This window comes from Protopterus annectens, chromosome 5.part1, assembly GCF_019279795.1.
Source record: "Protopterus annectens isolate FY-2018-M chromosome 5.part1, PAN1.0, whole genome shotgun sequence".
NCBI classification, from domain to species: domain Eukaryota; kingdom Metazoa; phylum Chordata; order Ceratodontiformes; family Protopteridae; genus Protopterus; species Protopterus annectens.
In genome coordinates, this window is record NC_056736.1 from 514,394,602 (window position 1) to 514,409,987 (window position 15,386).

The 15,386-nt window shown below is 40.4% G+C and overlaps 1 protein-coding gene across 1 annotated transcript in view; it reads left to right on the forward strand.

The window, feature by feature from the left end:
- Window positions 1-15,386, forward strand: part of TRIM45 (tripartite motif containing 45) — a 640,498-nt gene that overhangs the window by 510,283 nt on the left and 114,829 nt on the right. Inside the window, exon 6 of the mRNA XM_044073131.1 lies at window positions 12,725-12,839. Coding sequence (XP_043929066.1) covers window positions 12,725-12,839 — 115 coding nt within the window. The remainder of the gene's footprint in view (window positions 1-12,724; window positions 12,840-15,386) is intronic.

Genomic DNA, 15,386 nt, shown 5'->3' on the forward strand with positions numbered 1-15,386 from the left:
TTTGGATCATCCAACTTTAAATGCTGTAGCACCTACCTATCCATAATGCACTTCTCCCAAGCTTTGTCCAGAAATTGATCAATCACCCTCTTAAAGTCTGTAGGGTCCAAAGTAGACAACTGATAAAAATTAGTTGTTTTACTCATTTTCATAATCTTTCCTTGACTTAAACCATAATCGCCGCCCTCGCTCTCAATCAGCTTTAGTAAAAGCTGTCCTGTCATTATTTCCCAATTCCTCAAGGACGTCTTTCAGATTAACTAATATAGTCCTAGATTTAGATTTTAAAAATATCATTTAACATATATTGACTTCATGCAAGACTGCTTGTTCAAAACTCCTAACTGCCGGATGGTATATGGGACTTATAAAACTGAAAGAAGGAAATTGTACTACTCACCCACTTGGGTATATAGCATGCCAATATTTCAAGTTTAAATTTCTACTAAAACTCTTAAGTATCATTAGCTACTTGAGTATGTGAAACAAAAAAAAAACGGGGACAAACATGAAGTTTTTATTCAATACAGAAATTTGATCAAACATTAAAATTTCATCAGGTTAACGATCAAAATTTGATTCCATTAATTGCTGACTTCATTTGTGCTAACATTTCATAAATTTTTTCTTTGATTGGCATGCATTCTGCTACTGTGATTATATGTTTATTTAACCGGTCACCACCCTTAGTGTTTGACGTCTTGCTCAAATGGGGAAACTCGACCATCTTGGATTCATTGTCTGTGTTGGACAATAATTCTACAATAAAATCTTGATATTTAAGTGCAGTTTCTGACCTTTCCATTTCCCTTTGCCCTTAGGGGACTGTGCTACCTTTGTAAAATTAGAAAAATGGACATTCCTTTTCTGCTTCTTCAAACTGAGTGCCACGTGTTTTTGATAATCAGTCAGGTCCCTTTTTTGCGTCTAACATTCTTTCACCTTCAGTAATTTTTTTTTAAATATTTTATATAAAGTTCTTAATAATTATCCAAAGCTGAAAAACTTTGCTCCTGGTTAAAAGCCTCAGCAGCATTTGTATTAAGTTCAGCAACATTCTCATAAAATTACACCAGAAACTCAACAAGCAACAACGAAGAAACATTTTGAATTGCTTGCCACTTACTTAGCAAAGTCACATTAACATTTTTAACACCATGTTCCACATATACTGACAAAGCTCAGGGAACCATATTCTGTTTCAAATAACCTTTCACATTTTTTAAATTACATAGATTAGCTCTTATTTTTAATTCTTAGTATTAGTCAGTACCTGAAATGCTTACTGTATAGTAACCCTCAGTGCACTTGAATCTGCTGCCCCACTAGTATAAATATCCAACAAAAAAGTAACCAAAGACTAAACCGTCTCTGATAATTTAATAAAAGTAGAAAACGTAGAGCAATAACACAAAGCTTTCGAGTTAAAAGAAACTTTTCATCAGTGTTCAACACAACCTCTGCGAAAAACACATTTTATACTATAGCCAGCAAGACAATTAATCAATTATCCAATTAAAACACAATAAGACAAGAAATCTAATATATTAACTAATAAAAAAAAATTTCCATGACATTTTCAATGCCCGGTAGAAGATAAAAACATATTATCATAAAAACTCTCTTCTAAGTTTCAACACAGGTTTTATACTAGTTTTAGTATTCAAGCCATATGGTTTATCAGCCCTAAAGTAGTTAATCCATTTGTATTCTGCAACTTCAGTCCTAGTTCCTATATCAGCACCACTTACATTTTTAATAAATCCTTTCTATCATTCTAAACTTAAAACTATGTTCTTTACCATGTATTTTAATGAGCTTAAGTAATGCATTAGTGTCCTTAAGAAGAGACATGGACACTGATGCATTATTTAAACACATTAAACACCGTTAGCCCCATTTTTCATATCAATAAGCAACAGAAAACTAAACATGTATCTGTTTTGCCTCCAATTTCCTTGGACAGGAGTTACTGGGTCTGGCTCGGGGTTAATTCAGGATATTGATTCTTCTTATAATGTAGTTTCTGGTAAAAAAAAAAAAAAAAAGAGGGAAACCTCTTCTCCTGATGAGATTAAAAGTTTTGAATCTAGACAAGAAGATAATGGGACAGTTACAGGGTTTTCTCTTCAGTTTTCTTATTAGTGCAGAAGAGAGCTTAGTTTCTTATTATCCCTATGGAGGTATCTTTTTCTCTGAGACTTGTTTTCAGACTGTGCCAGTCTTTTAGGTGGGAGAACAATGAGGTTTCTCTGTCCTTCGGAAAATAGTATGAGCTGTTACAGAAGGAATTTCAAGAATGTTCACCTATTCCCCCAGTTATATGATCTCTGGAGAATGTGTCTCACTGCCTGCAGTTTTCGTGGTAGTCAGCCAGCTACCTCTGAAAAAGCAGATATAATGTATAAAGTTCCTCATTCTTAAGTTTTTATACTCTTTGCACACCTGTCCCTGCAGCTACAGCTTTAGTAAATCCTACTATTGCTAAACATTTGGTTAATTCCAATCCTACTTATTCCGACGAGGATGGGAAGATATTAAGTATGGGGAAAAGTGTGTAATTTTGCAGCTTTGATTTTAAGAATTTTGAATTGTCAGGCTTATCTGATAGTTTATTCTGACCAAGTGTGAAAATATGAGGAATATTTTGTCTGCATTTTCTTCTTCTGAGGAAAAATCTGCTTTAAATAGTTTAGTTTCTTCCATTGTACAAGTCGCAATTCGTTGTTTACAGTGTGTATAAGACTCATATGATGCTCCTTTCATGGCTGCGACCACTGCATTCTCAGATCCTCTTAGATGTAAAAAATGAGATTTTAAATTCTCCTTTGGTTAGAGATTTAGTTTTCGGTTCCTCTGCTGCAGATGCTCACAAAAAGTGTGAGGAAAAGTTGATAATGGAATATCTAAGAATTGTCAGCCCTCCCTTTCCAAATTTTCTAGGGGATTTCCTAATTCCTCATCCAGTTTTGGCAAAAAAACAAAATAAACAGTCTTAACAAAATGCTGGCAAACACATGTTTAAGAACAAGTAGCAGAGGGGTTCTAAAAAAAAAGCATACAGACACTCGCCACCAAAAATCAAGGACTGTCCAAGTCAAAAATCACTATTAAAGAGACCTTGTTCCTCTCTACCACCTTGGCAGTCCCTTTTCCCTTCCATGAAGTTTGAATCTCCACTTCTCTTTGGCAACAGATAGTTTCATACAAATGGGTTCCGAGGGTCATTCATCAAGGTTACAGATGTCAGTGGGAGGAAATCCCTCCTTTTCTAAGGGTTAATTCCTCAACCACCAGGCCAGTGTCTTTCTCCCCCCTGTCCTTCAACATATGCTGTTCCAGGGAGTGATAGAACCAGTTATTGCTTCCCACATCAGGAGAGGTTTTTATTTCAAGGAAGTGTTTAGTGCCTAAGAAAAAAATGCTTGGAGACCAGTTCTGGATCTTTCTTTCCTAAGCCTGTTTGTGATAGTGCCCAAGTTCAAAATAATGTCACTTCACAACCTGCTACCGCTTCTTCCTCTTCTTCCTCATTCAAGTTTCCTGGTTACAGTAGGTTCAAAAGCTGTGTATCCCATCTGTATTCATACAGACTTCAGGCGTTTCTTAAGGTTGTGTGTGTCTGGATCACATTGTCAGTTCTCAGCCTTACCCTTTGGACTAGCCACTGCACCAAGAATGTTCACAGAGTGTGCAGCTCCAGTTGTAGCTCATTGCAAGCTACAGGTTATCCTCATTTTTCCATATTTAGACAACTAGCTTGTCTTTGCAGAGCTAAATTGCCAGGAATTTCTGACTTTGATGAGAGATCTCTTACACACACTGGAATTCCAAGAGAATATTCAAAGACTTTTTTGCTGTTTCACACAGGACTGTGCTCCTGGTATGTCAGCCAGGCACCTCAGTTCAAATAGCTTTTCTTCAACAAGGAAAAAAAATAACAGATCTGTTTCTAAGGTTTTCCACTTGGACGTTGGTCATTGAGAGGGAATATATCAGGATCGTGGGTCTCATAGCATCTGTGATTCGCATAATACTCCTGGCAGGACTGCACATGATGAAGATAAAATGGTGTTTGAAACCTCTGGTCCCAGTGCCAACATCTTTTGTCCTTTTCAAATCCCAGTGTTGGGGTTTATCAAAAGAGTAATCACTTGGTAGAAATAGCAACTTTCCATAAACCCAGGTCTCCCATTCTGCCTCCCTGCTCCAAAGAAGTCTGTCACCACAGACAACTTTCTCTTTTCATAGGGAGCAGTTTCAGGAGGGATAAAACAAGGTATGTGAGACACCAAGTACATACATGAGCACATAAATATAAGAAAGATGCTTACCCTGATCAAGGCAGTCAACTCTGAATAATTTTTATTTCCTTGGGATCTCTTGAGGTTGTTACAGACGATGTCGTGGCATATCAACAAGTAAGGGGGGAACCAGTTTGTAGCTCCTTTGTATGCTAGTCATGTTGGCTTGGGATATAGCTTCACAGTGCAGTCTCACTCTTGCAGACATTCTATATTCCGTCAGAGCATAATTGTGTGGCAGACAAGCTGAGCAGGACAAGGGCAGACCCTCATGATCAGGAAGTCTTCCAAGATTTGATCCATCCATAGGGATTTCCTCAGGTAGACCTATTTGTCTCCTCAATGAAAAATCAACTAGCAAGATTCTGTTCTAGATCTCCATGCAGGAAGGCCTGGAAGACAGATACCTTTTTCTTTCCTCAGATAGGAATGTTTCTGTATACTTTCCTCCCTCTCCTGTGATATCCTGGGTCCTTCTGAAAGATTCAGAAGGAATCCCCAAAATCAGTGTGGTGGTTCCCTTCTGGCCTAGGTATCTGTGTTTTTCCTTTCCTTTGGAAATGGCCAGGGGCAAATATCATAAACATCCTCACTGAATGGATTTGCTCACAGAAGATTAGGGGTGTTTGATGCACTTTGGCCCCAGTCAACTTTAAATGACTGCCTGGATGATCAAGTCCCAGTTCCCCTTAGGCAGCTGTTACGGAGGGTATGCAGTAGGTACTAATGGAAACAAGAAAGCCCGCTGCTAGAAAAATCATATGTTTGCAAATGGAAATGGTTTTCTAGTTGATGCCGCCAGCAACAATATAACCAGCACCCTATGCAGGGCCATTTGTCCTCTGGTTTTACAATATTTATGTAAGTTACTACCCTATGGCTTTTCATACTTCTCCGTCAAGGTGATTCATTTCTCAGCCATTTCCATATGTCTGATGTGAAAATATTTTTGAAAGGGTTTTGCATAAGAGCCCTCCAGGAAAACCAGTGGCCCCTCCTGAGATCTTAATTTTGTGTTAGAGAAGCTAACACTTGCTCCATTTGAACCAGCTAATCTGGCTGACTTGAGGTTCTTAACATGAAATACTGGTTTACCGATTCCTCTGACTTCTATAAGAATAGTATCTAAGTTGCAGGTTCTTATGGTGAGTCAACCCTGTCCTGTTTTCCACAGACATTATTTCTTTGAGATCTAATCCTCCTCTAATGCTAAAGTGGTGTCCAAGTTTACTTTAAGTAAAGCTGTCTATCTCCCCATTTTCTTCAGTGATCCTAAAATGAGGGAGAAAGGATAGCCCAGACAATTTGGGTACTATCTTGACAGAACTAAATCTCTGTGGTCTTTGAATCAGTTTGTGAAGGTAAGAAGGGAACAACCTGTGTCAAAACAGACCATTTCCAATTTATCTCATGCTATTGGCTTTGGTTATACTTGGCACAACAAAACTTTCTTTAGGCAGTGTCAAGGCCCACTCTACCAGGACCTTGGCTTCATCTGTGGCTTTTTGGAAAGAGTTGGATTTTATATGTATTCTAGAAGCAGCACTTATCCTCTATTCATATGGTTACAAGGCATTATCCTTCTCTAAGTGTAGATTAGACTTTGCTAGCACCATTCTCCAGGGACTGCTGGGCCCTTCTCTTTCCACCTCCCAAATATAGTAAGCTAGGGTAGTCTAACCATATAGCTAAGGCCAGTGCAGCTATGATCAGTATGAAGAGCATAATACAGCTGTGTAGTTAAGCTTACCATGACGGTAGCTGTTCGAATAATCACTGCTGCAGTACCCTCTCACTCCTTCCAGCTCTCTTGTTTTTGGTGTATTGTTTATGCTGTGGTGTGAGTAATTATTTTTTTGTTGTTCCTAGCATTGTCCTTTTGAAGGCTTATCCTGTGTTGGCATGAAAACTCCGAAGGGCTTGGTGTTGAAACCTGCATCTTGAGTCAGCTCAGCTCGAGCTGACTGACTGGGCTCCTGGAAGGTCACCTGAAGTTTTGGAAGCTGACAGCTATAATATGCTTGGCAGGATGTAACCCATATAGCTATGGCTACTGCAACAGTGATTATTCGAAGATGGTACTGTTGTGTAAAATCTTAACATAACAGTAGATGTCCTTCCCTACACTGTTGCAATATTCTTTACAATAGGGATTCCCTACCAAGGTGAGCCCAACGTCTGGCCAACATTCCAAAGTCTTAGATTGTAAAAGGGACGTCCTACATCACACGTATGCTCCCCGCACTTTGGATAGGTCTTAAAGGTGACATATGGACGCACCATCCTCAGAACTGAAAAGGCCCAGGAAGATTGACAATCCAAGGAGAAAAGAGAGAACATTTACATCCAGAAGGAGGAAAAAAACAGGGATAGGAGGGAGGAAGCGAATATTGCAGCTGTGAAGAGAAGGCCAACTACTTTTATGGTAAGATTTTACACAACTGTACTGTCTTCTTCTATGTCATTGTTGCAGTACGCTTTACAATAGGGTGAGTACAAAAACTTAGGAAGAAAGTTAGGAGGAGGAAGGCCTAACAGAGACCTCAAGCAAGGCGTGCAGAATAGCCCTAGCAAATCCGGCTCTAGCCCTACAAACCACACCCAACTTATAGTGCTTGGTAAAGGTATGCTCAGAAGTCCAAGTAGCTGCCTCAAGAATTTAATTTGTATCTAAACCTTTGAAAAAAGCACCAGAAGAAGCCATAGCCATGAATCCTAACAGAAGAAGGGAGGCTTTTCCCATGAAAGGAGTAACAGAAGAAAATGGCTTTAGATGTACAAGAAGACATGGTTTCCTTAGAAACAGCCACACCTAAAGACCTAGGATGAAAAGAAACAAAAAGCTGCTCAGATTTATGAATGGCATTAGTTTTATTCAAACAATACCCAAGTTGTCTGTGCAAATCCAAGGTGTGAAGAACCTTCTCACTACCAGACTCTGGAGAGGTGAAAAAAGTAGGCAAATGAATAAACTGATTAAGAGACAGCTTGTTAACCACTCTGGGCATAAAAGAAGGACAGCTTGTTAACCACTCTGGGCATAAAAGAAGGATTAATACGAAGAAACACTATGTCCTTTTGAAGAACCAAAAAGGGAAGAACAGCCATAAAGGCCCTGCAGCTCAGACACCCACCTGGCTAAGGTAAGGGCAAAAAGAAGAAGAGTCTTCCAAGAACAATGCTGTAAGGAAGCTAAATCTGCAAGCTCAAAAGGAGCCCGAGTCAATTTTTACAGGACAGAATGAAGGTCCCAGGAAGGATGAATAGGCTTCCTGCAAGGCCTGATATGAAGGTTGCCTTTAAGCAATTGTTTAACTTGAATCTAGAAGCTAAAGGGGGAGTCAAAGGCGGAGAAGCAGAAATGGCTAACAGGTGAGCTTAAACAGAAGAGTATGCCAACCCATCAGGGAGCAATTTGCACATATAAGAAAAAGCCAAAGGAAATTCCATAGAAAGTGGCTACAGGTTAGGAGAAAGACACCGGGCAGAAAATCTCTTTTCATTTGGATAAATAAGATTTTTTGGTATTGGTTTTCCTGGCCTCCTGCAGAACCCGAAGCACATCCTCAGAAAAAGATGCCTGAAAGGGATCAAAAAACCCTATCATCCACAGTGTCAGTTAAAGAATGAACAGGTGGGGATGGATGAGAGACCCTGGTCTTGTGTGAGAAGGCCCAACCTGTGTGGTAACTGCCCATGGATAAATGCTGAAGAAGAGGAAACCAATACTGTCTGGGCTAAAAGGATATCACCAACAAGATTTTGTGAACATCTTGTTCTATCTTGAACAGAACCTGAGGTATGAGAGGAAGGGGAGGGAAGACATAAAGAAACATCCCTTTCCAACAAAAAGAGAGGGCATCCTCCTTCCAAGCCAGAGGACATGGGACTGTGGTGCTAAAGAGAAAATTTTGCTGGCTGTTCAGACGGGAGGCAAAAAGATCTACTTGAGGAGTAACCCACTGGTGGACACTGTCCAGAAACTCATCTCTGTAAAGCATCCACTTGCGGGTTTGTGTTATGGACCTGCTCAGAGAATCGGCCACAATGTTCTGATATGAAAGAATGTAAACAGCCTTAAGAGTCACCTGATACTAGATAGGTAGCTCCCAAACCTGAAGAGCTAGTCTGCGCAGGAGATAAGACCTTGCACCCCCCCCCCCCCCTGCTTGTTGATGTACCACATCACTTTGGTATTGTCTCTGAAGGTTTTGAGGGGCCCTGGAAGGAAAAGAGAATGAAAAGCCTGAGGGGCCAGGAGAAGAGCTCTCATCTGTTTGATATTGATGTGATCCTTCTCTTGACGAAGAGACCAAAGGCCCTGATCTTTCAGAGGACTGAAGGTGCCCCCCACCCCAGATCCGAGGCATCTGAGGAGACGAGGTTGAATTGGAAGCCCTGGATTGAATGACAACTGAAGAATCCACCACTGGAGTTCTAGTTTGAGGCATGGGAGAAGCGTAATTGGAAAATCCGAAAGTTGAGAACATTGAAGCCAGGCTGACTTTAAGAAACACTGGAACTCTGATATGAAGCTTGGCCAGAGGAAGGATAGGAATGGTGGAAGCCATGTATTCCAGAGCCCTTAGGAACTCCCTGGCTGTAATTGAGGCTAGAAGATGAAGGGAGTGAAAGAAAGCAATTGGAGTTTAAGCCTTGGGAGGAGGCAAAGACACCAGCATTGGAATAATCTGGAGCCTTCACCCGAGAAATACATGATCCTGAGTAGTTAGGAATGATTTTTGGAAATTCAATGTAAACCCCTTCCTTTACAGGAAACAAATAGCAAAGTGAAGATGTTGAAGTAAAGTCTGTGTATTGGAAGCCTGTATGAGCAGATCATCCAAGTAAGGAAAGATCTGAATTATTTTATTTATTATTTATTTTATTTAACATTTGTCTACCAGGAAAGTCCAACTTGGAACAAGCCAATTGTTAGCGGAGGCCCGGGGGAGAAATGATCCAGACGCATGTCTTTGTAACCGGGGAGGAAACCAGAGCACTTAGAGGGTACTCACAAGAATGCAGGGAGGACATGCAGACTCCTCACAGAAGACACCCCAGCCAAGAATCGAACTGGAGAACCTCTAGGCGACAACACAAACCACTGCGCCTAATTCCCCTCAACCTGCAAAAAGCAATTATAGGAGTGGGGCAGTAGAGAGACCAAAGGGCAAAGTAGAGAACTGAAAATGCAAGAAGCGACAGAGAAACGTAAAAACTTCCTGAAAAGGAGATGAATAGGGATATGGAGATAGGAATCCTTGAGATCCAGAGAGGCTAAAAAAACCTGAGGAAGCAGAAGAGGAAACAGTTTGAAGGGATAACATCCGAAAGTAAGGAACCTTCAAAAAGGTGTTGCTGAGAGAGATCCAGAATGGGTCTCCGGATGCCTTCTTTCCTGGAAACCAAAACATTCTGGAGTAAAATCCCTTCCCTTTTGGAGAATCTGGAAGTTCTTGAATTGTTTCTTTAGACAAAAGTGACAGAAGAACCTCTGGAAAAGGGCAGCCGTTCGTCAGGAGGCTGAGGTATGCCCAAAAAGGGGGAAAGAGTAATACCCCTGTTGAATGATGAATAGAACCCAAGAATCCTAAGTGATCTTTAACCATATTGGAAGGGACAGGGAAAGGCAGGGAAAGAGGAATGTGACTGAAGATGGTCAGGCAGAACCTGGCTTGTCTGGAAAAGGAGGCTTCTGAGCTGTAGGAGTTTGAGCAGACTTAGCAGGAAGAACCTTCTACCACCCTTTTTACCTTTGGGAGGAGGGCGAGATTGCCTGTGGACAAAGGCAGGTGCTTAGTAGGGTAATTTCTCTGCAGCTTGGGAACAGGCGAAACAAAAATGTATTTCAGATCCTGCAAAGACTTACCTTTTTCCTGAATGTACTTAAACATCACTGTGGTGCTGCTGCTGATGAGCTGTTTATTACCTAGAGGAGGATCCATCAGCTTAGCCTTAAATTCTTCAGGCAAAGGTTGAAGGCGAAGCCAGGAATACCTTCTGAACATAGAACCAAAAGCAGCAACTCTAGACAAGTCATCAGCTGCATCATAGCTGCATATAATATAATGGCAGGCTACTTGAGAAGAAATCTTTGCAAAGCAAGAGGTCAACTATTCCCTTCAGAGTCTGAAAATCTGAAATAACCTGATAGGCCTTGGAGAGAGGTGCCAACATATACCTGGCCATGCAGGTCTGGTAATTCACAACCCTAAAGACCAGGGTAGCAGCAGTATATACTTTCTTACCCAATCACTCCATAGGTCTGCTGTCCTTGTCAGAGGTAAGCAGCTTTGTAGAAGGTAAAAGCTTAGATGGCTTATCAGAAGCAAGAGAAATAATAGAAGGGTCAGCAGAGAAGCACTTGTAAAGGAATTTGCAAGTGCTTCTCTCCTGAGGGAAGAGAAGAGAAGCACTTGTAAAGGAATTTGCAATTGAGGCACCTTATAAAGCCTATCAGGTTTCTTAGAAGCAGATGACTGGGAGTCAGGAGCCTGAGAAGCTGCAGAAAAGGTGTCTATCAAGGCAGTAAGACCCGAGAGGGGGAGGGGCAGCAGAGGGCTTGGGAGACTCAGTTTAAATAAGTTCAGAATACCTTTGCTGGACATCTGAGACCTGGGTACAGTCCCACTTAAACTCCATCATACTGGAAGCTGTATCACCAAAAGAAATCTCAAAAGGAAAATCAGGACTAATAGATTCCTCCACCTCCGAATCATAGTCCAAGGGAGAGGGAATTTAGGGAGAATAGGTCAAGGATTCTTCATCAGAAACCACATCCTCATCACAAGAAACCTGCTCCCTAGGCCATTTAAAAGGAGTAGAGCACCAAGGAGAGAGCAGGAGCAGAGACCTCCTAAGTGTGTGTGTGTGTGTGTGTGTGGGGGGGGGGGGTTTAAAGCCATAAGGGCATTAAACAGACCCAGTATGAAATCCTGCCATTGTTGAGGATCTTTGAAAACAGGAGAAAGATACTTAGTTTTCTGCTTCTTTTTCAAGGGGGCTTCAGCCCTGAAGGTGGCTCGGATCCTTGATGACATTCTGTAAGAATAGTGGGAATCTCCTCCCTGACAAGGATTTGCAGAACACCCCCTAGGCCATTCTGAAATAATTATCCGCGGTTCCCCCTGAACATCCAAAAGGAATTTCTGCAGAGCCTCCGGGGATGTGTGAGAAGCTAGATCCATGCCTGCTTCCAAAACTGTCATGGCAGAGGACTGTGACTGAAAAAACGGACAGTCCTCCAAGCTTTCACTACCCTTGAGAGGTGTCTAGTGGGGATGATGCAGCCGAAGAATCTGACCAAGCTTTCTTGGCCTCCTCCTTCATGGAGGGCTGACCTTCAGGCCTGGATGATTCCTCCATTGTACCTTTAGCCAACAATTTAAGACGTTGGTTTTCTAAGTAAGTGGCTAAGGAGGCGAGACTACCACACAAGGTCTTTGGAACAAATGCCTGACAAATGGGACAAGACGTATGGTCATGAGAAGCACCTAAGCAAAACAAACACTGCTTGTGATGGTCCTTATGGGGAATCTGTATCCTACACTGTATTTCCCCTGTCTGGATGTCATGAAACCAACAACCACAAAATAAAAGAACACCCCCCCAACAGGGTAGTTATCTGAAAAACGGCTTGGTAACCAGCAGACGAACAAGTGTTCAGACTGACTATAGCAGATGGCATTCAGACTGGTGGCAAAGTAGTTCTGTGGATGTCTGTACGTCACGTTTATGCCTACGCCAGGCACGGGGAGCATGCATGTGATGTACGATGTCCCTTTTACAACCTAAGACTTTGGTATGCTGGTCGGACATCAGGCCGCCCTTGGCAGGAAATCCCTATTGTAAAGAATACTGCAACAGTGATACAGGAGGACATTTACTGTTATGGCATGTTTACTTACACAACTGTACTGTATGGCGCTTCTTGTATTTTCTCCAAAGGTCCATTGTACCACAGTGTTAGATTTTTATAGTATGTCCTTAGATGATATCTGTGCAGCAACACATTGATCTTTCTTTAATACTTTTGCAAGAAAATATAAGCTAAAGGCTGCTTTCTGGGCAAGGTGTTCATTTGGGCTATCCTTATTCATTGTATATTTCTATGGGGGTACCCACCCAGGAGTTTTAGCATGGGACCGTACCCTGATATAATGGAGACTGGATCTCAGTTTATCAGACGTTAAATTTATATGCTTATCATAATGATAGAGCTATAAAGAACTACTATCCATAATATACTGTTCTTTTGTTAAGTAAGATTGACCTTCAGATATTTTATTATGCCATCTACATAACTTTTGTTTAACTTTAAAATCATGTCATTTCTAGAGAAAGAAGATCTTGCACCTTGGTGAGTAATCTGTAAAGTGGTAAAAGCAGCAAAATAATTTTTTGTTGTTGCCTTTTAGTATTCTGAAACCATCAGTCCAAGATAGTAATGATGGAACGTACCTAGTATCATTTATCCCTCAAGAACCGGGATGCTATTCTGTTTGGGTGTGCATTAAGGGACAGCATATACAGGTGAGTCTGTTTTTTTTGTTTTGTACCTCATGAAATCTAAAGTTTTGTCATTGTCTTTAAAAAGGATGGTTGAATGCTATCTTTACAACTAACATTGAAGGGATAGTCCAGTGTTAGAACTTCATTCTGAATTCAGGCTGACCAAAGTAACGCCCACTTTAATGTCATCATGTTTATTCTTACCAACGGTGCCTTTTTCACTTTCCCAGTCTTGTTTTAGTTCCCAGTGTAAAATAAGCTGTCATTTTGTTTTCTGTATCAACTTTCAGTCTAAGAACATTTGGACGACTTCTTCAGACCTACAACAGTAGCACAAGTGCTCACTTTAATACAGACCACATGGTGATTTCAAAAAACATTAACCAATAGTATTGCATAAGTAATTAAGCCTTGGACACATGACATCAGCAACAAGTCAAATACAAAAACAGCAACTGTGAAAACCTGTAAAGAACAAAAATGTATAGCTGCTTTTGTGCACAAGTAAAGACACATTAAATCACTGCATTTAGGTGAACAGAGTGTAACTCTTAAAATATGTGATAAAAAATGATGAAAAAGCTATGGAAAATATATATATAAATGTAAATGTTTATATACCCATTGTTATGAGTTACAAGAGCGCTCCAAGTGGACTAAAAGAATGCTGCACTCAAAATAAAATAAGAGACTGCAGTTTCAACTTTAACCAGTGTTGATCGACTCAAGGGTAATGCTTTCACAAATCACCAAGAAGGGTGAAGCAAGCTTAGATGTAAGATGAGACATATTTTTAAACGATTTAAAACATGAAGCGAAAACCTGCATTCTTTTACTCAACTGCAAATAGAGTGTTTAAAAGACTTAGACAAAAGACTTGTCTAGCACATTAGGCTCTTTAATTTCAGAATACAGGCAATGGAAGTGACTTCATTCAAACCTGGGGGGGTTATAAGAGTTGAGACGCAGTTGCCAAATCAACTCCTGTCTTTCCAAAATAAGATGATAAGGACCCGCTTTTAGATTAACAGTAACCTGACAAATCACTCTAAAGTGAAAGTGGTGTGTTGGGTATTCAGAACAATGCCTTGCCAATGTGTTAGAAGGTGACTTTTTTTCTAATATGGTATGTGTGCTCATAAATCCTCTCTCTTAGTTTTCTGTCTGTCTTACCAACATAATATGCTGGACAGGCTACACAACTAGCCAGGTAGACAACGGATTTGGAGTTACAGTTAAATCTACCCTTAGTTTTTACCTTAAAGGAACCTGCTGTGAATTATGTCCCTGTTGCTATAACAGTTTTCACATTTAAATGTACCACCAGATCTACTACAGGTCTGGGGTTCCATTTCTAAGATCTGTTTCAAGTTTCTATTCTTCCTGTAAATAAAAGATGGTGAATTACCGAACTTCTCCAATACATCTGGTTCCATCATGAAGATGCTCCAGTTTCTTTTAAATATAACCTCAATTGCTTTGACTTCCAAACAAAATGAGGTGACAAAACTACTTGAAATCTTTCTAGTCGCTACACCTACTGTTTGTACAATCGTGATTTCTATTAGTGGTTACTTTCAAATTCACATCCTCTTCTAAGGTGATTGACCTAATAGTAGGTCTAAGAAGTGGTTTATAAAACCCTTCTCTCCTTTTGTTTATGACTTAATTTACGAAATCAAGGACCAATGTGTCTGGGTAACCTCTCTTTAGAAACATAATTTTAAGTGTCTTACATTCTTCAAGGAAAGTGACTTCATCAGTCACCATCCTTGCTGCACGGACAAGTTGTCCTTTTAAGTACAGATCTTTTCTGATGTATAGGATGACAACTTGTGTAGTGAAGCATGGTGTTAGAATATGTGGGTTTGCGGTAGATCTGGCTACATAACGCTGTTCTTCTATGTTCTTTTTTAACTCGATATCTAAATAAGTGATGGAATTCTCATGATGTGTGTGGGTGAACTTGAAAAAACGGGTGCTGCTGTTAAGATGTTGCACAAAACTCTGGGCTTTGGGTACAGTACCCGTAGTATAAAAATGTCATCCAGAAATCTTGTGTACATCTTTATTCTGTCAGACCACTCATTATCCAAAAAAATGTTTTTATGTTCCCAGCTAGCTAGCATCAAGTTAGCATAGCTCCCCCCACATGGTGAACCCATAGCCACACCAATTTGTTGTTTGTAAATCGCATTGTCGAACATTACAAAGTTGTTAGTCAGAATAACTTCCATGATTTCTTGAAATAACCTAATTTCTGTACTGTTGGCCCCATGTACTAATAGTCTCTTGACTACCCCCTCAATACCTTCCTCATGGGGAATAGAGAAATATAAGTCAACCACGTCTACTGTTAAGAACATTAAAGATTCATCATATTCAGTGTTGTTAATGGACGTTAGAAATGCCCATGAGTCGCTGCAAACTTGTTCTTCTTTTTCGACATACTTCTTCGAGATAGAATCAATGTACTTAGCACTTGCGTATGTGATAGACCCCTGGGAGTGACTAAGGCCCTCATGGGTGGATTTTGTTGGTCTTTGTGCGATTTCGGCAACCCAAATA